General features: G+C 43.6%; 1 protein-coding gene across 6 annotated transcripts in view; it reads left to right on the top strand.

Moving 5' to 3' along the window:
• The window catches only part of DNAH14 (dynein axonemal heavy chain 14), a 324,348-nt gene that overhangs the window by 112,055 nt on the left and 187,440 nt on the right, over positions 1-24,853 (top strand). For all 6 annotated transcript variants that reach the window (XR_008293043.1, XR_008293044.1, XM_053209129.1 and 3 more), the window contains 8 exons: positions 580-751; positions 9,286-9,390; positions 9,479-9,597; positions 10,346-10,420; positions 15,792-15,879; positions 18,977-19,230; positions 23,570-23,801; positions 24,482-24,535. Coding sequence is in view for 4 of the 6 variants with exons in the window: in XM_053209129.1 (XP_053065104.1) it covers positions 580-751; positions 9,286-9,390; positions 9,479-9,597; positions 10,346-10,420; positions 15,792-15,879; positions 18,977-19,230; positions 23,570-23,801; positions 24,482-24,535 (1,099 nt within the window). In the remaining 2 variants the exon portion in view is untranslated. The remainder of the gene's footprint in view (positions 1-579; positions 752-9,285; positions 9,391-9,478; positions 9,598-10,345; positions 10,421-15,791; positions 15,880-18,976; positions 19,231-23,569; positions 23,802-24,481; positions 24,536-24,853) is intronic.

The raw sequence follows: 24,853 nt of genomic DNA, 5'->3' as shown, positions 1-24,853 counted from the left end.
GGGAGGGTGAAGGCCCCTCCTTGATAGGATTTTTGCTGAGCTGAAGAAGTTTCTAGGCCCATCGCCCCAAATGGGGAATGGGATAGTGGTGGGGGGCTCGTGGAAGAGCTTGACAGGTATTGCCCTGGGGTTGGTGGCATCGGAAATGAGGACCTGCGTCTTCTCTGGACAGAAGCACGAGAGCACCTAGCTGCTGTGGGCCACCGGTTCTCAACTGCAGGCGAAGTTGCCCTCTCGGGGACATTTGGAGAAGCTAGTGCCAAAAATAGCTGCTTGGAGAAGCAGCTCTCTAAGATCCCATTTCCTCTAGAATTGCAGTAGCCTTTGTTTTCCTACATCCTAGGACACAAATCACTTTTACTCACGTTATGTGGAATTGTGTTTATCTGTCTCGGAACTCGCACCAAGTATAATCCCGTTAAATGACGGATGGATGTCTGGTTTGTCACAGATTTCCTACGTGTGCGTCGCTGTATATAATAAACGCTATAAAATATCTGTAGTTAATGATCAGCAAAAAATAAAACATGTCACGACATTTTTAAACAGATGACGTTCTCTCTTGTTCCCTTCCTAAAGGCAACTCCCTGTGGAAGCAAAACTCTTCTCTCAAGTGATCTCCATGTGGAGAGAAATCATGTCAAAAATACAGAACAAGCTGGATGCTTTGCGAATAACCATTTCTGCAGGCGTCCTTGAAACTCTGCAGAATTGCAATCTGCATCTTGAACATATAATGAAAAGTCTTGAGGTAACACCGGCAATCCGAAAGTGGGGAATGATTGTATCTTCGAAATGTAATGTAGGGCATGACGGAAGCGAATCCCAACGTGGATTTTCTGTACTGTAGCTGCCCACGATATTTCCAGCTCTCACCAACTACAGGGTTAATGAAAATACTATCAAGTCAAACAAAAAAGTGGATAGACCGATCTAAATGGCCTGAGACAAAACCAATTTTTCGGTGCCTAGGTTTCCTTCTCTTCACATTGGGAATAATGGCGGTGCCTACCTTGAGGGGCTTTGTGTTAAATAAGATAATGCGTTTACAGCACAAGAGCTGGCACAGAGAAAGTATTTCATGAGTGCCACTTATTTATATTGGCACTACTGTTGTTATCAAATTGACAAAATCAGCAAAAGTTGAAATTGAAAATAGTTCGATGGTTTTATTTTTTTTAATTTTTAAAATATTTTTTAAAGTTTATTTTCAGGAGTGAGAGAGAGAGAGAGCTCAAGCAGGGGAGGGCCAGAGAGGGAGGAAGAGAGAGAATCCCAAGCAGACTCTGAGCCATCGGCACAGAGGCCAACTTGGGACTCAAACTCACAAACCATGAGATCATGACCTGAGCTGAAACCAAGAGTCAGATGCTCAATCTACTGAACCACCCAGGCGCCCCTTTAATTTGATCTTAAATCCAGTACAGTCAACATGGAGCATAATACTAGTTTCAGGTGTACGATATAGTGATTCAGGACTCCTGTATCCTACGGTGCTCATCGTGATAGGTGTACTTTAATCCCCTTCACTGATTTCACCCATCCCCCCCCCCCCCACCTACCCTCTGGTAACTACCTGTTGTTCTCTAGAGTTAAGTGTCTGTTTCTTTTTTTCCCTTTGTTTATTTGTTGTTTCTTAAATTACACATGTGAGTAAAATCATATGGTATTTGTTTTTCTCTGACTGACTGACTTCATGTAGCCTTTTACCCTCTACGAGTAATCCATGTCATTGCATATGGCAAGATTTCATTCCTTTTTATGGCTGAGGAATATTCTGTTGTGTATATACACCACATCTTCTTTATCCATTCATCATTCAGTGGACACTTGGGTTGCTTCCATAATTTGGCTATTGACGATAGTGCTGTTGTAAACATTGGGGTGTATGTATCCTTTTGAATTAGTGTTTTCATATTCTTTGGCTAAATACCCAGTAGTGGAATTACAGGATCATATGATAGTTCTATTTTTAATTTTTTGAGGAACCCCCATATTGTTTTCCATGATGGCTGTGCCAGTTTACATTCCCACCAACAGTGCCCGAGGATCCCTTTTTCTCCACATCCTCGCCACATTTGTTGTTCCTTGTGTTTTGGATTTTAGCCACTCTGACAGGCATGAGGTGATATCTCATGGTGGTTTTGATTTGCATTTCCCTGATGGTGAGTGGTGTTGAGCACCTTTTCATGTGTCTGGTAGCCATCTGTATATCTTCTTTGGAGAAATGTCTGTTCATGTCTTCTGCCCATTTTTTATTTGGGGTTTTTTGGTATCAGGATATATAAATTCTTTATATATTCCAGATACTAGCCCTTTATGAAATATGTCATTTGGAAATACCTTCTCCAATTCTGTAGGTTGCCTTTTAGTTTTGTTGATTGTTTCCTTTACTGTGCAGAAGCTTTGTATTTTGGTGTGGTCTCGCTTGTTTATTTTTGCTTTTGTTTCCCTTGCCTCAAAAGACATACAGAAGGAAGTTACTATGGCCAGTGGCAAAGAGGTCTGTGTTCTTCTGTAGGATTTTAATGTTTTCATGTCTCACATTTAGGTCTTTAATCCATTTTGAATTTCTTTTTGTGTATGGTGTGAGAAAGTGGTCCAGTTTCATTCTTTTGCATGTAGCTATCCAGTTTTGCCAGCACCATTTGTTCAAGAGGCCATTTTTTTCCCACTGGATATTCTTTCTTGCTTTATCAAAGATTAATTGACCATATAATCATGGGTTTATTTCTGGGTTTTCTGTTGTATTTCATGGATCGATGTGTCTATTTTTACGTCAGTACCATGAAATCTGGGATTGTGATGCCTCCAGCTTTGTTCTTTTTCACGATCATTTTGTCTACTCAGGGTCTTTGGTGGTTCCATACAAATTTTAGGAATGTTTGTTCTCATTCTGTGTAATGAGAACATCCTGGGAATAAATTCCACTTGATCATGATGAATGAATTTTAATGTATTGTTGGGTTCGGTTTGCTAGTATTTTGTTGAGGATTTGTACATCTATGTTCATCAGAGGTTTGGCCAGTATTTCTCTTTTTTTTTTTTTTTTCTAGTGTCTTTCTGTGGTTTTGGTGTCAGGGTAATGCTGGCCTCATAGAATGAATTTGGAAGCTTTCTTTCCTTGTCTATTTTTTGGAATAGTTTGAGAAGAATACGTATTAACTTTTTAAAAAACGTTTGGTACAATTTACCTGTGAAGCTTCTGGTCCTGGACTTTTGGTTTTTTGGGAGGCTTTTAATCACTGATTCGATTTCATTGCTGATAATCAGTCTGTTCAAAGTTTATGTTTCTTTCTGATTCAGTTTTGGGAGGTTATATGTTTCTAGGAATTTATCCATTTCTTCTAGGTTGTCCAATTTGTTGGTATATAATTTTTCATAATATTCCCTTATAATCTTATAATCCTCTGTATTTCTGTCTTGTCATTTGTTATTTCTTTTTCATTTCTGATTTTATTTGAGTCTTCTTTTTTTGGTGGGGGGGATGAATCTGGCTAAAGATCTATCAATTTTGTTGATCTTTTCAAAGAACCAGGTTTTGTTTTCATTGATCTCTTGTGGTTTTTTAGTTTCTGTTTTGTTTATTTCTGCTCAATCCTTACTATTTCCTTCCTTCTACTGATTTTGAGTTCTGTTCTTCTTTTTGTGGCTCCGTTACGTGTAAGGTTAGGTATTTGAGATTTTTGTTCTTCATTGAGGTAGGCCTGTATTGCTATAAACTTCCCTCTTAGAACCACTTTTGCTGCATCCCAAAGGTTTTGGACCATTGTGTTTTCCTTTCATTTATCTCAATGTATTTTTTAATTGCCTCTTTGATTTCTTGATTGACCCACTCATTGTTTAGTAGCATGTGTTTAACCTCCACGTATTTGTGCTCTTTTCAAATCTTTTCTTGTGCTTGATTTCTAGTTTTGTAGCATTGCAGTCAGAAAAGCATGGCACGACCTTGATTTTGTTAATTTTTTGAGACTTGTTTTGTGGTCTAACATGTGATCTGTTCTGGAGAATGTTCCCTGTGCAGTTGACAAGAATGTGTATTCTGCTGTTCAGGCATGGAATGTTCTTAATATATGTTAGATTCATGTGGTCTAGTGTGTCATTCAAAGCCACTGTTTCCTTATTGATTTTCTGTTTGGGTGATCTATCCATTGATGTAAGTGGAGTGGTAAAGTCCCCTACTATCATTGTATTACTGTTGATTATTTCCTTAATGTTTGTTATTGGCTGATTTATGTATTTGAGTGCTCTCGTATTGGGTACATAAATATTTACAATCGTTCTATCTTCTTGTTGAAATATTCTCCTTATGATTATATAGTGTCTTTCTTTGTCTCTTGTTACAGTCTTCGAGCTAATGTCTACTTTGTCCAATATAAGTATTGCTACCCTCACTTTCTTTTCACTTACTTTCTTGATATATGCTTTTCTGTCCCTTCACTTTCAATCTGTAGGTGTCTTTAGGTCTGAAATGAGTCTCTTGCAGGCAAGATGGGTCTTGCTTTTTTATCCATTCTGTCACCCTGTGTCTTTTAATTGGAGCGTTTAGTCTGTTTCCATTCAGAGTAATTATTGACAGGTATGTACTTATTGCCATTCTGTTACTCATTTTGTGGTTGTTTTTGTAGTTCTTCTCTGTTCCTTTCTTCTCTTGCTGTTTTCTCTCATGGTTTGCTGACTTTGTTTAGTGATATACTTAGATTCTTCTCTCTTTATTTTTTGCATATCTATTACTGGTTTGGGATTTGTGGTTCCCATTGGGTGTGTATTTAACATCTTATGCATATAGAAATCTATACTAAGTTGATGGTTGCTTAAGTCTGAGCCCATTTTAAAGTACTAAATTTTTACTCCTCTCCACATTTTATGTATATGGTGTCATACTTTACATACTTGGCTTTTGTTTTGTGAATCCCTTGACAGATTTTTACATATATACTTATTTTCACTGCTTTTGTGATTCCTTCCTGCTTTTCTTACTCCTGTTTATGGTCTTTCCTTTCCACTCAGAGTCCCCTTTATCATTTCTTGTAGGGCTGGTTTAGTGGTCATGAACTCCTTTAACTTTTTTGTGTGTAGGAAGCTCTTTATCTCTCCTTCTGTTCCGAATGATAGCCTTGCTGGATAGAGTATTCTTGGCTACAGGTGTTTTCCTTTAAGCACGTTGATTATATCATGCCCCTCCCTTCTGGCCTGCAAAGTTTCTGCTGAAAAATCAGCTAATAGCCTTTTGGGGTTTCCCTTGTATGTTACTGTTTTCTTTTCTCTTGCTGCTTTTATAAATGTTTACTTATTTCTGAGATAGTGACAGAGAGAATATAGGCGAGGGGCAGAGAGAGAAGGAGATAGAGGATCTGAAGCGAGTTCTGTGCTGACAGCCCAAAGCCCATCGTAGGGCTTGAACTCACAAATGGCAAGATCATGACCTGAGCTGAAGTTGGACACTTAATTGACTGAGCCACCCATGTGTTCTCTCTTGCTGCTTTTAAAATTCTCTCTTGATCACTACTTTTTGCCTTTTTAATTACTATGTGTCTTGGTGTTGACCTCTTTGGGTTGGTTGGTTAAGGGTTTTCTGTGCCTCCTGGATCTGAATTTCTGTTTCCTTCCCCAAATTTGGGAAATTTTCAGCTATTATTTCTTCAAATAAATTTTCTGCCCCCCTTCTCTCCCTTCCCTTTATGGGATCCCTATAATGTGAATGTTACCGTGCTTCCTGGTGTTTCTGAGTTCCCTTAACCTGTTCTCAGTTTTTATTATTCTTTTTTCTCTTTTCTGTTCAGCTTGATTGCTCTCCATTACTCTGTTCTCTAGGTAGCTGATCCATTCTTCTGCTTCCTCTAGTCTACTATGTATTCCCTCTCGTGTATTTTTAACTTCAGTTGTCTTCTTCGTCTCTGATTTCTATCTTTGTTGAGTGTCTCACTGAGATGCCCCACTGTCTTCTCAAGTCCAGTCATTTATGATGGTTACTTTAAATTCTGTCAGGCACATTACTTATCTTTCTTTCATGTAGCTCTCTTGATGTGATTTTGTTCTGTTCTTTCATTTGGAACCTATTCCTCTGTCTCCTCATTTTGTCTACTGCTGTGTCTGTGTCTCTGTTAGCAAAGTCAGCTGCGTCTCCCGCACTTAAAGCAGTGGCCTTAGGAAGACGAGGTCCTGTAGCACCCCACGGTGCAGTGTCCCCTGTTCACCGGAAAATGGTGCTTCAAGGGTGTCCCCTCTGTGCGTTGCTACAGGGGTGTCCTACTGTGGCCGAACTGTGTTCACCTTCCATCCAGTCATCTGCAGTGGCTCTGCCTGTTGTGGGCAGGGTCCGGTCCCTGTGCGGTTAGTGGGTCGGTCTGGGGCGCAGCGGGTCAGACCAGGAGTTTGCTAGAGATGCGGTAGCTCCAAACTGCAGGGCACTTCCCCTGTGTGGTCCGGAGAAACTTCTATTGGTGGGCGAGGCCGTAGTCAGACCCGATGTCTGCCTCCAGCCCACCGCTGGGGCTATGGTCAGACTGGTGTGTATGTTATCCTCCCCTTTCCCAAGGGCAGGACTCACTGTGGAGTGGCGTGGCCCCTGTCTGGGCTGCTCGCACACTGCCAGGTTTGTGGTGCTGCTTCGATGGGATCTGGTCACGAGCGTATTAGACAGGGTGGATCCGCAGCATGCACATGGATGGGAGCACTGTGCTACCATGGTCTGTGCAGGTGTGCTGTGGGAGGGGACCTAGAGCTGAGGTCTGGCTGGAGGGGGACTGTACACACCCGAGTAAGGGGAGTTGCCGTTAGCAAGTTAGTTCCGGGAGGTGTCAGGATATCTAGGCTGGGGGGAAGGGCAGGAAATGGTACCTGCCAGCAACTTTGTTCCTGGAGAACTCCCTCACTGATCTCTGTCTCTCCAGCACAGCTACTGATTTTTAAAATTCTAGATTTTTTAGTCCTGTTGGTTGTAAGAACTTGTAAAATTTGACCCGCCTCATTTCCAAGCCAGATGTTATGGGGATTTGTTTTTCTCATGCTGGCTCCCCATGAGAGGCTCTGTTTCTCTCCCTTCTCTGCACCCATTCTCTCCTGCAGACAGACTCCTAGGTCCATTTAGGTCCTCAGCACCTCTCTGCCCTTCCTCTCTTCCCCACTGTGACCTCTTCTCTACATTTAGTTGGAGGGGGGGGATTGTTCTGCCAGTCTTTGTGTCATTTTCTGAGTTATATATGCTGACGTGGGTGTTATCTAGGTGTACCTGGGTAGTGGGGCAAGCCCGGGTCCTCCTACTCTGCCATCATCCCTAGAAGTCCTAGTTTGATAATTTTATAAAGTAAGTTATTGATTCCATATATTTAAATTGCCAGGGGCACCTAGGTTAAGTGGCTTAGTCGATTAAGCATCTGAATCTTGGTTTTGGCTCAGGTCCTGATCTCACAATTTGTGAGATCGAGCCCCACGTCAGGTTCTATGCTTAGTGCGGAATATGCTGAAGATTCTTTCTCTCTCCCTCTGCCCCCTCCCTGGCATGTGTTCTCTCTACATCTCTCTCTCTCTCTATCTCAAATAACAAAACAAAAAACACCTTTGCCAGAACATTAAATTGTCATCTAGACATACATATTTTTTAAATATCAGGTTTTAATTTTTGAGATTTGGGGTGAATATATTCACTTTATAAACCAAGATCTCTTTCCAGTTTTTTATCTCTTTTTCCTTGTTGAACACAATTCACAGTGGTTGGAATGACCTCTCCAGAATACCTACATATGGCAGTTTCAGCCTATAGAAAGTTCTCTGCCCAGGAAGACCTTCTGCTATATGAATCCAGGATCTGAGGCCCCTCCCAGAGGGATCTGGTTAATGATAGCAAGTTTACTGAGTAGGGACTGAAATAAGTCTTCTCATTATTTCTAGCGCATCTTTGGACTATTACTAAGCATCATTACCAACCAGGGATTTTCCATTTATTCATGTATTGAGCACCTGCTTCATACCAGGCACTGCAGCTGCATACTGGGACTCCCCACATTCTCCCCTCCTATTACAGAACTCGAGATCTATTACAGGAACCAGAGTAGAGAAATGCTAGCATGTGATATATGCTGTGATGGGTTGGATGGTATGGTCACATGAAAGGAGAGAGATTCACCCCTTGCCCCGGGGGAAGTGAGAACTCACCTGGGTTTGGGAAGAAGTGTGTGAGTTAGCCAGGTGAAAGAGTCCGGGAGGGGGTGGCTGGGAGGAGCACCCTAGGCCAGGGGGAAGAACACGAGCAAGTGTGGCACGTTCGGGAGTTGTAAGTGGGTTGGTACAGAGGATGCCTTGGTCGCAAAGGGGCAAGAGGGGAAAGGGGAGATTCTCTGGGAAGCAGGACCAGATGACAAAGGGCCTTGAATGTCATTGGATTTTGACTGGGGGAGTAAAATGACTTGATTGAGAAATGTGTCCGTAGAAGGGAGCACAGAGTATGTCTAGATCGGGGGCAGTGGGAATACATATACAGAAACCAGTTAAAAGGCTAGAAGTCTTGGGGGGACTGAGGGAGGACGATGGTCAGGATGAAAGAAGGTGGACCGGGAGCTTCAGGCGGGTGTGTGGAGGAGAGAGGACAGAGGCCCAGGGTCATGGCCACGGGAGGGGAAAGTGATTACACCGCAGGGATAGGAAGTAGGGGGAGGAGGCTTGCGTGGAAACAAGTGAATTCTGTACATGTTGGAAATCTAATTCTTACGGGGCAGTCAAGTGAACATCTTCGATCAGCATTTGGACGCGTAGGTGTGGGACACAGGGAAGTGACAGGAGCCACAGAGCAGGTGCCCAGCCGGGCAGGAAGTACAGTGGCAAGTGGGAGGAGAGAGGGGCTGGGGAGCGTGGGCTCCACAGCAGTCCTGGAAGCAAATGGTCATGAGTGGCGGAGGGATGAAGAAAACAGGAGAGCGGCATCCCTGTCAGTCCATTAGCAGGGGGGCCACCGGCAGAGGGACCTTGTCCTCAACGGGACCACAGGGTCGGGCAACAGCAGAAAGGTGGGTCCTGGGGGCCCACAGCGCTTTGTGAGTGGTGTCTGTGTGCGTGTGTTCACCTGCAGGACTTTTGCTTTTATTTTCATTTGTTTCAGTTTTGTTTATTAAGAATTGTTTTTAGCAATTGAAGCATAGATCAAGCACGGGTCACCCTTTTACTGGTAGTCTGCACACTGCAAGTTAAATACTGTGGGTTTTGCATGTAAACAGAGGCCCGAATGGGGAAGTGCGTCCTAGCATAATTAATCATAGATTGTGAACTCTTATTTCTTTTGGTTCCGGACAGGACTACCTTGAAACTAAAAGAATGATTTTCCCCAGATTTTACTTTCTCAGCAACACTGAACTTCTCGACATCATAGCGAATAGCAGAAATCCAGAGTCTCTACAGGTAATGTCATCATTCCACGCTCAGCGATACTATTTCCCAACCAGGTCAGAATTTCTCAGCGGTGCTGACATTCGTTTCTGGTCCATAGCCTCATCTTGCGAAATGTTTTGAAAATATAAAACGGTTACTGCTGTGGAAGCAAGAAATTGGGCCCCCTGCCGTCATAATGCTCATATCCGCTGAAGGAGAGTGCCTTCTGCTGCCCAAGTACGGTTTGTAGGTTACAGACTCAGCATTCCCAGTCTGTAAAACTTCTTTATTGAATAATCTGCTTGGACATTTCTGATATTTCACGGAAGTTTGCTGAGCCAATGATTTCTTCAAAACTAACGTAGCTATGCAGAATTTTACCTTTCCATTTCTGTATTTGTTGCTATCGTCCTGAATGCCACCACGAGGTTTTATTCTAGGAACTTAGGAAGGAGATTGGCAATTTGCTTGGGGTTGTTCATGCTGCTTCCCCTGCTTCCTCCCTGACCCCGGGCCCCGTTGTGAATGTCCCCAAGTTAGCCAGGTCCTGCTGCCACGCTGGTCCAGTTTGCCAGCCAGCCTTTGGCCTGTGCTTCCTGATGTGAGCTGACTAAAAAGGCTACACCCATGTGCTCCCATCACCAGCCTCCCTAACCCAGCCCTGCCCCAGGCCGGCTGTTGAAAAGAACCAGGGAGGAATACAAAAACGCTTTGTAATGTAATTTATCTACTTTGTCCGTTCACATCTTACTGGAAACTCTTAATTTTGTAAACCCCTGGTTTCGACGTCAGGATTTCCTCAAGTTAGGTGGAATGTTTTCCGTGTAGATTTCCAAATTAAGATCTAGAATAAACAAAATTACAGATTTATGATCTTTTGGCCTGTGAATGTTATAAGTGTAGAAGACTTAGTCTACAGTCTTATCAAAGGAACGAGACATGAATAAAAAGAATTCCTTGCAAATTATTTTTGAAAAAAATATAGGAAAATTCGAGTAAGAAGTGCCGTGGAACAGTGGCTGGTAAATGTTGAGAAAAGCATGTTTGATGTGCTGAAAAAGTGAGTACGATTTTTAAACCTTAAGATTACATTATATATATTTTAAACTCAGTTAATTATTTATTAATCTAAGTGGGAAGTATCCGCAGAAATGTATGGAGTAAAGTCTTTGAAATGGGCTTGGATAGAACACGATGGCATATGGCTGAATGGAAAATCATCATTTTTACAGTGTGAATGTCCGTTTGAGAGCATCATCACAGACCGCACTTGGGCGGTTTTTGTGTGCTTTGAGACTCGCAACTATCTTCAAACTGGCCCGGACCTGAACTTGGGGTGGGCATCGCCACCTGCTTCCAAAAGACGCAGCTCACTCGGCTTCTGCTTCCTCACACTGTTTGTTCAGTTCAGTCTTCATAATGTTCTCCTCCTTACGTTTCAGTCTGTCGTTGGCTGCTGTTCCTGAAGGAAGAGCCTCAGAGTGGGAACTTGTAAAGCTAATTTGACTAGAGCAGTCTTGTACATTTCTAATTATTTGTGGTCGATTCTAGAAAGGCTACTTACTGGTTGGGGGGTGCCTGCGTGGCTTGGTCGGTTAAGCATCCGACTCTTGATTTCAGCTCAGGTCATGATCTCATGAGTTTGAGCCCCACATCGGGCTCTGTGCTGACAGTGTGGAGCCTGTGGATTCTCTCGCTCCTCCTCTCTCTCTGCCCTTCTCTGCCTTGCTCTCTATCTCTCTCTCAAATTAAATAAAAATAAACTTAAAAAAAAAAAGAAAAGCTACTTATTGGTCTTGAGGTTTTAATATCTGTATTTATTAATATGATCCTGAATGCCCACACAAGGCTTCTAGAGTAGAGTAGATTATTATTTACTTACATAAATAACCACAGTGGCTTTCCCTGGCTCTGGTTTTTCCCTGGGGTGATGTGATAAGGGCCAGATGTCCTCTTATGTGTGAGGGCAGGAACTCCTCTGGGCAAGGACGCCCCCCCGCCCCGCAAAAGGCATCTGGGCATTTGAGAGACCAACAGATTTCCACTTGTTACTCTGGGAGTTTTCTGGTTAGAGAGTCTTGTCATTTGCTAATAATGATAATACTGCTACTAAGGTCTCTTTACAGTCCTTTGAAAAGTGTCACTTCCTTTTCATGTTGTTTAGGATGACACATGTACAGTGTTGAAAAGCAGAGGTGACAGTGAGCATCCTTCTCTTGTTCCTGACTTTACTGGGAACATCTCTAGTATTTCCATTTGTAACGATGCTTAGATTTCTGGAATATACCCCTCATCAAAGTAAAGAGTTTTGTTCTATTCCTTGTTTGCAGAGTTTTTAATAATTAAAGGATGTTTATTAAGATCAGAGGGTTTTTTTAATGAAACTATCAAGAATCCCAAATACTCTTTTAACTTTGATTTGTGGTTGTCATGAATTACAATAACAGATTTCCTTATGTTGAATTTTCCTTGTTTTCCTGTTCATTCTTTGGTCCGCTTACTTTTTTTTTAGAAAACTGTGTTAAACATTTCTTCCTTTTCTGTGGATTTTTATCCTTTTCGTATTTCTAGCATTTCTTTCTTTTAAAAAATTTTTAAAAAATATTTGTTTATTCTTTGAGAGAGAGAGAGAGTGAGCATGAGCGAGAGAGGGGCAGAGAGAGAGGGAGACAGAATCCAAAGCAGGCTCCAGGCTCTGAGCTGTCAGCACAGAGCCCCACGTGGGGCTCGAACTCACAGACTGTGAGATCATGACCTGAGCCAAAGTCGGTCACTCAACCAACTGAGCCACCCAGGCCCCCTCTTTCTTTTTTTTTTTTTTTTAAGTTTATTTATTTATTGTGAGAGAGCACACATGCATGTGCGAGCTGGGGAGGAGCAGAGAGAGGAGAGAGAGGATCCTAAGCAGGATCCACGATGTCAGTGCAGAGCCAATTCAGGACTCGAACTCACAAACCATGAGATCATGACATGAGCCCGAGTCAAGAGTCGGATGCTTGACTGAGCCACCTGGATGCCCAGCACTATTTTTAATAAATAAATGCTTCACCACCCCTGTTGCCTCCCTTAACCTTGCTGCACGTCTGCAGAGTCCCTTCCGTAAACTCCCCGAGCACCCTCGTGTGTGCTCCTTCCCACGGTTTCCTGTTGTATGTCTTCTCGTGACTGGGCTCTTGGTTTTGGTGGGGGGAGTTCACTTACTGTTGTTATATTGAGTTTCCTCATCTCTTTTGGGGTAGACATGCCAAAGTCAGAGACACTTTTTCCTGGTGAATGCTCTTAAAATGTTAATGCAGTCAAAGCCTGTGGTAAAATCCGATTTGTCCCCAGTGTGCATGGTCACTCCAGAATGCCCTCCCGTCACCTCCGTAATCATGTGGGATTTTATTCCAAATTGAACTCCCTGTGTATGCATCTGTAATTCTCTAGTGTTAGTAATTTTTTGGTCTGTTTGGTTTGGTTTTTGTTCATGATGGATTCATACGTCTCACACTGTAGAGTTTAGTTTCATTCTGCTATATATTTCCAAGTAATTTTTTCAGAAAGCATCTGTGAGTGGCAAATATTTTTATTTTGCTCTCTTACTTGCATGCTAATCTGAGTGGAATTAATTTCTAAGGTCAAATCCAACGTGTTGAATGCTAGCTCCCCCAAAATATCACCAAAGCGATGCGTTGGTGAGGAAGAGCTGAGTGGATCGGGTCAGGGAGAAAACACCGAGAGACCCTCGGAGCACCAGGCGGGCAGGACAGAGCTGGAATGTCTTCTGGGATGCTGCAGTGTGGCCTCAGGCGGGCCTCTCGGTGGGGGCTTGATGACACCTGGGTCAAGAGCAGGAGACAACAGCGCAGGGGTGGTGGACATGCAGGGTCTGCCCTTTTCTGCCGGGTTTTGGGAGAGGCATCGATTTCGTTCTGATACGTGACCGTTCTGCAGGTCAGCCCAAACTGAGGTCTTCTCTCACCTTTGGAGAAGTTACTTTTATTTTATCGAGTGTTGCAGGACTTGGCAGTGTTCTGTCTCTCCAGGTGAGGTTCGTATTCAGAAGTGACACTCCCCTCTGGCTGAGCGATCGTCAGCCGCCGCCCACCCGTGACATGCATCGGGTCCCGGAGCCTCGGATGTGTGCTCGCTTTGGGAACGGAGCTGCGCAAGGCTGCGTGGGCTCCGTTCACACCGCGCCCTGGGCAGACTGGGTTATTCACGCTCACACCGGCGAGTCCCTATCCCCCGGCGAGCAAACACCAGTGCGTAATCACAGCGGGCCGCCCGCCACGGCTGCGGTTGGCAGGACGGACGCGGGGCCCAGTCCGTGGTGGCTCATCTCTCAGCGTCTGCAGATTCCTTCTGTCTCTCCCGGAGCCTGCACACCCCCTCTGTCACCTCCCGGGTCACCTCGCTGGTCCCGGAGTTCCAGCCCCACTTAAGATCTTCCTCCTCTTAGGGGAAAATGCCAGGGTCCCCTTCCCTTGTTTGCTCTCCCTCCCTCTCTCCCCACCCCCACCCTCCGTTCCTTTTATCTTCCCCATCCGTGGTTCAGGGTGTGTGCTGTGATTTCGGGCACTGCTCTGCTGCTCCCTCCAGCATTCACCCTAGGACGCTCCCAACGCCCCCACCCCCGCCCGGAAGTCAGCACAGGGCAGGTGGTGGAGACACAGGCAGAGGTCACGGCTCTCGTGACCGGCCGAAGATGCTCCCCGGGTGCTGTTGTGTTTGTCGCACCCGACAGTGGTGTTCTTTGGTTTCTCTGCTCTTCTTTCTGTAATTCAATCCCAGTTTGCTGTCTGTCTGCAAGAGACTTTCCTCGTCGTCAGTGTCCCAGAGCACACTTTGTTGTTGTCCAGTGTGGTGTGCATGTGTGTGCGTGTGTATGTATAAAATATGTAATATGTGTATTATATATAATATTCGCGTCTCATCTGTCATTTGAAAGAATATGGTTCAGGATGAAGACAGGATTATTAAGTCAAAAATCTTGATCCACTCACACTATAGACTATAAAAAATCAGAATAAATATTTCCCAAACCCTGGGAGAAACAAAGAAAATACAGTGTGCAGTGGGTGGGGGGAGAGGGTCAAAATAGGAATATGATCCTAATTAAAAGATCTTGTCAAAAGATAAATGGAACTGTATCCTGTTTGAGAGATACAGCCATGCTACAAAAAGTTATGAATAAAAGCAATACAGACAGTTCATGGAATAACAAACCAAAAGAAAACAAACACTAAATGAAATAAAAGACCAATTTAGTTGATTAAACATACATTCGCCACTGATGTTGTCTTGAAATATATAAAAAGTCACTATAAACCTATTTGCCCTCAGTGGCAATGATAAAGAAGAAAATAATAAAAACAGACACCATTTGCAATTACAGCAAAAATTAGAATCAATATTCATTTTAAAAATCAAATAAATTCTAGGGGCACCTGGGGGGCTCAGACGGTTAAGTGTCTGACTCTTGGTTTCAACTCAGGTCATGATCTCACGGTTGGTTCTCTCTCTCTCTCAAAATAAATACACATTTTTTTAATTAAAAAAAAATCAAAGTCTAAGTAAAGATTGATAAATGAAGTATTAGAAGAAAACAGATTTAGTGTTGAGAATTTCTAATTTCAGTGAGAAAATGTGTGAGAATTTCAGTGAGAAAATGTGAAGAGTCATCAATTTGACTATATAGAAACTTAAAACTGTGAGTGAAAAAAACCCACCATACAATATGAAGACATATACTGATGGCACACATGAACTTAGTCTTAAAGAAAAATTTCTACATATTTTTCATAAATCCTATTTTCTTCATTATGACTCATTTTTAAAGTTAAATGCAAGGCTTTACTGCTAAAGTTCATTTGGTGGTTTCAGCCCAGTACTCCATCTTGTACAAATTAGTATTATTTTTTAAACATTTTATTCATTTTTGAGACAGAGAGACAGAGCATGAGCATGGGAGGAGCAGAGAGAAGGGGAGGGAGACACAGAACCCAAAGCAGGCTCCAGGCTCTGAGCTGTCAGCACAGAGCCCGACACGGGGCCTAAACTCACGAACTGTGAATCGTGACCTGGGCCGAAGTCTGACGCTTAACTGACTGAGCCACCCAGGCACCCTTGTACAAATTATTTTAAATGCTGACTTTGTCACTGATAGTATGAAATTCAAACCTAAATATGTGTCGTCTCCCCCTTCTAGCTTTACCATCCCCAAAACTTGGTGGCCCCTCACTGGACACGTACAGGTGGTATTAAAGAGAAGTTTAAGGAATATTCATTATGCATGAATTAAGGCTCTGTTATCTCTAGCATTTGATCCCGTACATATACCTAGAGTTAAAAAATTAGAGATCCTAAGGGAAAATCTTGTCACGCTTGATCATTAAGGGGCCACAATGATCACATGTAATAATGGAAATAAAACGTTTTGTTTATAGATTTGTAAGTCAAGGGGTCGAAGACTGGAGCTACCAGACTTTTTCCGTGTGGGTGGTGTCTCATCCGGGACAAGTGGTCCTCACAGTGGTAAGTTCATTTGAACTAGACTGCCAAGAAAGCAAAGATGTAGAAATAAACCATCACGAACGGTACTTATATGTGCCACTTACTTTGAAATGCATCAAAACATAAGACGGACGAACGGACGGATGCATGGACAGATGTGCAAGAAGGCAAATGTAGCAAAAAATCAGCACATAGGTGGTGGGTATATGGGTATTCGTTTTATAATTCCACCTTTTCATGTTTTTAAATGTTTTCCTAAGAAAACGTTGAATGAAAATAAATCGCACACTATTTTCTTAGGGATGTCACTCTGTTGCATTGTGTTTGTTTTCTACCATCGCCATTAGAGAGTTACCACAAACTTAGCACACGTTCATTACATCGCGGCTCTGCCGGTTCCGGGCCCCCCTGGGCCCACTGGCTAAAATCAAGGCGTCAGCCGGGCCACATTCCTTCCTGGAGGCTCTGGGGGAGCCTCCCTTTCCTCATCTTTTCCAGCTTCTAGAGACCACTGGCACCCCTTGGCTTGTGGCCCCTCCTTCATTTTCAAAGCCAGCGTGGTTTGTGTCTCTCTGGCCGGTCTCCTTCATCTGACCTCCCTCTGTTCGCAGGCAGAAAAAGTTCTCCCATGTGATCATGTCGGGATCACTCAGATAATCCAGAGTGATCTCTCCACCTCAAGGTCTTGATGTAATTAAGTGAGGTGCCAGAAGCACCTGGGGATTAGCACCTGGATATCTTTGCAGGGAGCCATCATTCTGGGCCTCGAAGGAGAAGAGGAAGAAACGCAAGGCACGTGTGGTACCAAGAAAGCCAAGGCGGGCAGCTCCTGTGAGCAGAGCCAGTGAAGTGATGGCTGAAGCTGAGAGAGTGTATAGAACCTGCAGAAAAAGACAAGGAAGAGGAAAGACCCCAGTGGACACCCCCCTGTAACAAACAGATGAAGGAGGGGGCCGTGCAAGGAGGGAATCGAGTGAGTGCCCAGGAGGGGGTCCTGGAAGCTAAGGCAGGAGAGAGGGAATCTGATGGACTTTCCTCTAGAAAAAGTGCCTGGTCATCATTTTAAGATGCTCTAGAGAGGCCTGAAGAGTCCTCTGTGTCCGTTGGCGATGAGGGTCTGCAGGAACCATGGAGACAGTAGTTTTCCCGCAGTGGTGAAGGCGGAAGTCTCGTCATCAGGAGTTACTATCGTCGAGTGGCTTTATGAACTCCTCTGTTAAATGTAAAACCAACATCACCTCGTTTTACTCTGCCTTGTGCCACCACAACGGCCGAGTCTCTGTTAAGAGGACCTGGGATTATGGACCCGAATTCCGATGTCAAATCCCCTTGGTCCCGTTTGTCGTCCCCTTGACTGAATATCGATCGGATCCTCTAAGATCCTGGGCCGAGGACTTGCTGAAGCTGTTGTCTGCAAAGGCGGCGAAATTGTAATGAGTCCATCTGGATGTTTCTGTGGTTTACTGGGCATTCGAATGATCGAATCTGCTCTACGAAGAAAAGATCTTCCCCAGGTCCCTGGTCCTCCAAAAATGTTAACAGTAAGAAGCAGGCTGGGTCATTTCCAGAAATGCTTTATTATAGGCTTGAGCTTAAATCACCGAACAGACTTTGCCCCGTTTTCTCCCAGGCTGCCTACTGCTCATCTCTCCTCCCTGTACAGTTGACAGCCTCCCTTTCTCCTGCGCACGTGACGCGACTGGGAACCTTCTCCCAGCAGACGCCTGTGGGCGGGCGGGGGTGACATGTTTGCACGCTCTGGCCACCGACAGAATTCCAGAATCCCAGCGTGGGTTTATCCAAGCCGTAGCGAGTGAGGACTCCTTTCCATCCATCTACATAAATAAATGAAGATCTGGTTCCCGGTCCACCTCGCTGGGACCAAATCCTCCTCCGTCCCCACTGCTGCAGCCCGGGGAGGGCACTCGGCCCATTGGATGCTCTCCCCCGAGGCTGGGAATCTTGAATAGATGCCTCAAACCCAGCAGTGGGGTGGCTTCTGGCTCTGGTTAAGTGCTGTGGCCTCGATGACGGTCCCTGCTGCCTGGCCCAGACTTGCTCCCGCCTACTTCCTGAGCCTCCGTGTCCAGCCTCCTGTTGATCCACTGCTGTGGGTTACCACATCCTCGAAGAAAGTCAGCCAGCAGCACCGACGGGTGCATCAGGTGTCCCATCCTCTACCCTCTGACCTTGCTTTGGGCAAAAGGTCCCCCCCCCCCCTGCTATACAGATTACCTCCATGTTAATTATTCCGGTATTTATTTCTTCACAGCCTTACTTATATGCTTCTTAGGCACTTCAGATTCATAAAATCCCAAAACGAATTCACTGTCCCCTCTCACCCGCAGCACACTTCCCCCTCAGTAGGACTATCCTAGTGACCGAAATCACGATTTATCTCATTATGGGGCAGAAGCCTACAAACCTCCTGACGTGTCCCCTCCACCGACTTCCAGGTCAATGTGATGTTAATCCAGTAGCCTTCTTAAAACAGCTCTGGCGTTTATGGGAAGAGTGTCCGAAAATGGATCAAGTAACAAGTTATTCGGAGTTCCTGAAAATTATGATTGCAGACACCGTATTCTAAGACTAGTATTTCTGGGTTCAACTGAGGAAACGGTGCTGACTTCCTGTTGGGGTTTTCTACCATTATCACTGTCCCTGGATTACTACTCAGGCTAGTGATGGTGGTTAAGAATACAAGATTTCAGGGCACCTGGGTGGCTCGGTCGATTAAGTGTCCGACTTCAGCTCAGGTCATGATCTCACGGTTCATGAGTTCAAGCTCCACATCGGGCTCTGTGCTGACCGTGTAGAGCCTGCTTGGGATTCTGTGTCTCCCTCACTCTCTGCACCTTCTCCACTCAATGCTTTCTCTCTCTCTCAAAAGAAATGAATAAACTTAAAAAAAAATACAAGATTTCAAAAGTATAAATATTGGTGGTAAATACATTTCGGCTACTTAAAAAACAAGGGCCCCACAGGCGTTAACCCGAGTTCAGCGTCTTACTCTCAGATACGTGCGAGCGGGTAAACGGCGCACACTCACGTGGTATGAAAACGTCTGGTTTAATTCATCAAGTTTATTCTTCACTCGTCATCTTGACCTCTTTTGCAGAGCCAGATCATGTTTTCTAATGATTGCATCAGAAGTTTTGCGAGCTCTCGTTCAAGAGAGGAGCTGGAGAAAGTCCGTGCTGGTCTGATGGGTCAGCTGGAGGAGATTTCGGAGCTTGTGGCACTGGATTGCGGTAACGCGCGCACGAAAGCCGTCCTGGGGGCGCTGCTCACGCTGTACGTTCACTGCAGAGACGTAGTGGGGGACCTGCTGCTGAAAGGGGTCTTCAGCGCAGATGATTTTGAGTGGACAAGGTGAGTAGGTGAGACGACAACACCACCTAAAATAACTCGTCCCTCGTCCAGCACTCCCTCTCGGTAAATTAATTCTCTGCGTCAGATTTTGTCGAACCCAAGTTTTACTTTTCCAGAACGTGTGGAAATTCTGAGCAAACCGTGTCGGTTTGGATACCGCGTGCCTCTGCTGCTTCCTCCTTGCCACTGTCCTTCCGCTTGGTTCGAACCTCTTTCTGCTCCATCTTCCTGGACTGGCTTCCTTCTTCCTGTGGTTGCGTTTTCCCTGCCTTTCAGCCAGAGGGCAGCTCTCAGTGGGCCGTGACAGCACCTCTCCCTCGGGTCTCCCCCCCCCCCCCCCCCCCCCAGTGCGCGCTCAATTCTGGGACACAAGTCAGGTCTCAGAACCCCTTTTTCCCCGCCAGGAGCCCGGGAGCACGCGTACTCACACTTACGTGGTGTTTCGTGTGCAAACACAACACTGTAGAAAAACAGAACCACCGGCTTTGGGGAGAAAAGATCCAGCATGAGAGTCCTGTGATAAATGTGCAGTTTCAAACTTCTGAGCTAATTTTTCTCTACGGTTTCCTCTGTTCACGGAAAAACAACTGTCCTGCCTGCATAAGGTCTTTGGTTCTTAAGAAAAGCTCACTGTTAAGAAATTCTGCGTTACTATAAATCTCCTTATTTTTGATGTGACAATTTCCTTAAACTCTAAGGAAAATGGAGCAGAGAGGCCGAAATATTTGACTAACACCACTTGCGTATATTTCACCTGAGTACTTTCTATTTGACACGTACTCACACGTTCGTCTTCTGGCAGAAGTATAACGGTCTACATTTTTAATTGCCAAGGAAATAACGTCATCTTTTTGAACCATCACCCCAGAGTTTAGTGTGTCATTGCTACTTTGCTAGTGACTCTCGGAGAGTGAAAACCAAGGGTGGAAGAGCATATGTAGAAAAGCAAAGTGGAAAAGACGTGATTCCAATAAACCCTGAGAGCACCTGTGATTCTAGGGCTACGGTTCCCAAATTACGGGCCAGCATGACCTAAGGCACCACAGGGAACTCACAGGACACCAGTGAGCAAAAAATGTTAAACTTTTGAAGGAGTCGGAGGGATACAGAACACCTGTCAGACACCAGGCAAACTAGTAGCTCCGAGTAACTGACAGGTTTCACGTGAGACCACGCGATAAACGGTCAGTGATTTCTTATCCTTGCAAAGCTAGGTTTTGGACAGTTTCCCTGATTAATAAAAAAGGCAAGCACTAAATGAACATTAACGTGAAACAAGATTGGCAGTATACTATCTGATTCTAAGGTTTGAGAAATTATGTAGTGCACAACACATACACACATCCCATTAGTAAATAACTGTGATTATTTAACAATGACAAAAAAATGATTTTCTCTTGGGGCACCTGGGTGGCTCAGTCAGTTAAGCATCTGACTCTTAATTTTGACTGAGGTCATGATCCCGGGGTCATGGGATCAAGTGGAAAGATAACCCATGATCAAGGATTGAAAAAAATTAATATTGTTAAAATGTCCATATGACCCAAAGTGATCTATGGATTCCATGCAAACCTTCTCAAAATTCCAATGGCAATTTTCACAGAAATAAAAAAAAAAATCCTAAAATTTCTGTGGAATCACAAAAGACCTCTCAAATATCCAAAACAGTCTTGAGAAAGAAGAACAAAGAAGGAGGTATCACACTTCCTGATTTCAAGCCATATTACAGAGCTATAATAATCAAAACACTATGGTATTAGCATAAAAATTGACACATAGACCAATGGAACAGAATAGAAAGCCAGGAGATAGATAGATAGATAGATAGATAGATAGATAGATAGATAGATAGATAGATGTATAGACATGCATATAGACGTATGTATGTGTGTATATATATGTTGACGTATATGTAGTCAATCTGTGACCAAAGAGCCAAGAATAGGCAATGGGGAAAGGATAGTCTCTTCAATAAATAGTGTTTGGAAAACTGGACAGCTGCATGCAAAGAATGAAATTGGACCCCTACCTGATGCCCCTCACAGAAACCAACTGAAATGGATTAAAGACTTGAACATAAGACTTAAAACCATAAAACTTCTACACAAAAACATGGACAGTAAATTCCTTGTTATTGATCTTGGCAATAATTTTCGGATTTGACACCAAAAGTAAAGGAAACAAAAGCAAAAATAAACAAATGGGTCTACATCAAGCCAAAAGCTTCTGCACAAGAAAGGAAACCATCAATAAATTTCAAAGGCAGCCTATGGGGGCGCCTGGGTGGCTCAGTCAGTTGAGCGTCCGACTTCGGCTCAGGTCAGGATCTCTCAGTTCGTGAGTTCAAGCCCCACGTCGGGCTCTGTGCTGCCAGCTCAGAGCCCGGAGCCTGCTTCGGATTCTGTGTCTCCCTCTCTCTCTGCCCCTTCCCTACTCACACTCTGCCTCTCTCTGTCTCTCAAAAATGAATAAATGTTAAAAAAAAGTTTTTTAAATAAAATAAAGGCAGCCTATGCAATGAGAGAAAATATTTGCAAACCATTAATCTAATAAGGGGTTAAGATCTAAAATATATAAAGAACTACAACTCAGCAAAATAAGTGTTTTTGATTAAAAAAATGGGCAGAGGAACTGAATAGACATGCAGTCTAAGGAAGAAATGCAGATGGCCAACAGGTATGTGAAAAGCTGTTCGGCACGACTAGTCACCAGGGAAATGCAAATCAAAACCACAATGAGATATCACCTCACATGTGTCACAATGCCTATTACCAGAAAGACCAGAAGTAACAAATTTTGTTGTGGCTGTGGAGAAAATACATTTATACACTGTTGGTGGAGATGTAAATTGGTGTACGTACTCTGGAAATGGATGGTGGTCTCTCATAAAATTAAAAATATAACTACCATGTGATCCAGCCATTCCACTTCTGGGTATTTTCCCTGATGAAATGAAATCACTATCTCAAAAATATATCTGTACCCCCGTGTTCATCGTACCATTATTTATAATAGCCAAGACATTCATTAACTGATGAAGGGATAAAGAAAATGTAGGGGCATCAGGGTGGCTTAATCAGTCGAGCGTCCGACTTCAGCTCAGGTCATGATCTCATTGTCTGTGAGTTTGAGCCCCGTGTTGGGCTCTGCTGACAGCTCAGAGCCTGGAGGCTGCTTCGGATTCTATGTGTCTCTCTCTCTCACTCTGCCCCTCCTCCCCTCCTTCCCTCTCTCCCTCTCTCTTTCTCTCTCTCTCTCTCTCAAGAATAGGTAAACATTAAAAAATATTAAAAAAGAAAATGTAGTACATGGATAGAATGGGATCTCACGCAGCCATAAAAAATGAAGGAAATCCTACAACATGGATGGACCTTGATGGCATTATGCTAAATGAAATAAGTCAGATAATCTATGACCCCACTTATATGGGAAACCCCAAAACACTGAATTCATAGAAACAGAGAAGAGATTGGGGGTTGCCAGAGGCCGGGGATGGAGCTGGGTGGAAGATGGATGAAGGACATCATAGTACCAACTTCCAGTTAGAAATAAGTTCTGGGGATGGAATGTATAGCATGGCGCCTGTAGTTAACAATTCTTTATTGGAACGATGCCAAGACAGTAGACCTTAAATGATGTCATCACAAGAAAATGAAGTTCATAACTGTGTGAATGAGGGATGTTACCTAAATTTATTGTGATTCTTTCACAATATGTACATGTATCAAATCGTTATGTTGTGTGTTCACCTTTAACACAAAGGTATATGTCGATATCTCGATAAAAATGGGGGGGAGGAAAGAACACATACTGTAAAGCTACAGATTGGTCACAAGTTTTACCCAGAGCCTCTTATAGAAGAGAAGATTTACAGTTAGCACACAGTTGACGGGGTCATAAGATAAATACAATGGTTTTGTTCGAGACTAAGAACAAAGAGCATTTCCCTCAGTTACCCTTATAGGAAGGGTTCTGGTTATAATGAGCAATATCATAAGCCACGTTTTTATTGAAAACTGTAAGAAACTTCACAGGGATCATTCTTGTATAAATCCTCCGTTAGTGCTGCCCACACCACACCAAAGCAGCGGCAAGATTCAGCAAGGCCATTTTCCTCGCCGGGAAAAGTGCTCGTAAGCTTGTAGAGTTCTGAGTCCTAATATTTCGTGTCTGATGTAGCCGTTGAATGATCTGTAACTCCTGTCATTTTTATTTTAATGTTTGTACTTGTTTTTTAGTCAACATCCCGTTTTTAGTTTTTATTGTGTTTCTACATGTGCAAAAAAAACTAAAAATAGTTCTGTCCAAATAACACGAGCATTGAAAATACCGTTCTCAGACATTTGCAGTATCAGTGGAACGAAAAACAACAGCTGTGCTACGTGTCCCAAGGCGATGCCAGCTTTACTTATGGCTACGAGTACCTGGGCTGTACCCCCAGACTGGTCCTTACGCCCCTCACCAACAGGTGCCAGCTCACGCTCACGGGGGCTCTGCTCTTGAATCTCGGAGGCTGCCCCTCTGGGCCCACTGGGACGGGCAAAACAGAGAGTGTCAAAGATCTAGCAAAGGTAAGCGGTTTCTGTATCCAGAATAAATACACAGACCTTAACAGTACCTTAAATTCACACTGTTCCTGCTATTGAGATGTTCCTAACATTTAACAGACATTTCACCATGCTTATTCATATAATTCGTCCTTTAATTTTTAAATGTCCACAGTGCACAGGGACTTGGCCTCTCTGCACGCCGAGCGTGCGTCGTGTTTGGGATTCCACCGGACAAGCTGACGCATGAACGGTGGTCTTGTCCCCCTTCATTTAAGGGTGACCCGTTTTGTTTGAGCCCCCCACACAGACTTTTACCTAGTCTTTGTGATTAATAGCAGTGTGTGTGTATGTGTGTGTGTGTGTGTGTGAGAGAGAGAGACAGAGACAGAGAAGTAACTGATGAACACAAGACGTGTTTGACGTCCCTGGAACGATGTCACTGGAATGCTTTTTTCTCAGTTACTCGTTGGTGTGTTTTAAAAACAGGACCTTAGCGTTCCACGTACTGATCAACTTAACAAACAGCGTATGCGCATTCAGACTCCACTCGGTTTTGAGTGTTTCTAAATTTGGTGGGTAATGCATGCTTATATTGCAACGTTTTCTCAAAAGAGTAAAGACATTTTATTACTCTAGAAGTTTTAACATTAGTATTTCGCGTCAGAAGCTGAGCAATGTACTAAAATAATGTTGTTTTTCAGTCATTAGGCAAACATTGTGTGGTGTTCAACTGTTTTGAGGATTTGGATTATAAGGTAAAGTCTATTCATATCTATGCAGGAAAAAAATAGCATACATAGAAATAGTTCATGGAGGATTGAAAGAACAAGGAAAATATTTCCCTTGAAGAGACACTGAGTGTTAGCAACTGCAAATGCTGTTAATTCTTTTAAATTAACGTAACTGAGACTTACAACATTATGCAGTTGAACTACCTAAGACAGTGGTTTTCAAACTTTCTAATGGGGGACTTTTCCAAACAAAATCTGATATAGGACGTGACTATATTAAGAAATTAAGAGTACTGCTTTATTAATATAAATTCATAAGTTCTAACCTTATACCTTTATTTA

Source organism: Acinonyx jubatus, chromosome E4 (genome assembly GCF_027475565.1).
Source record: "Acinonyx jubatus isolate Ajub_Pintada_27869175 chromosome E4, VMU_Ajub_asm_v1.0, whole genome shotgun sequence".
Lineage (NCBI taxonomy): Eukaryota > Metazoa > Chordata > Mammalia > Carnivora > Felidae > Acinonyx > Acinonyx jubatus.
This window is presented reverse-complemented; position numbering and strand designations above follow the sequence as displayed.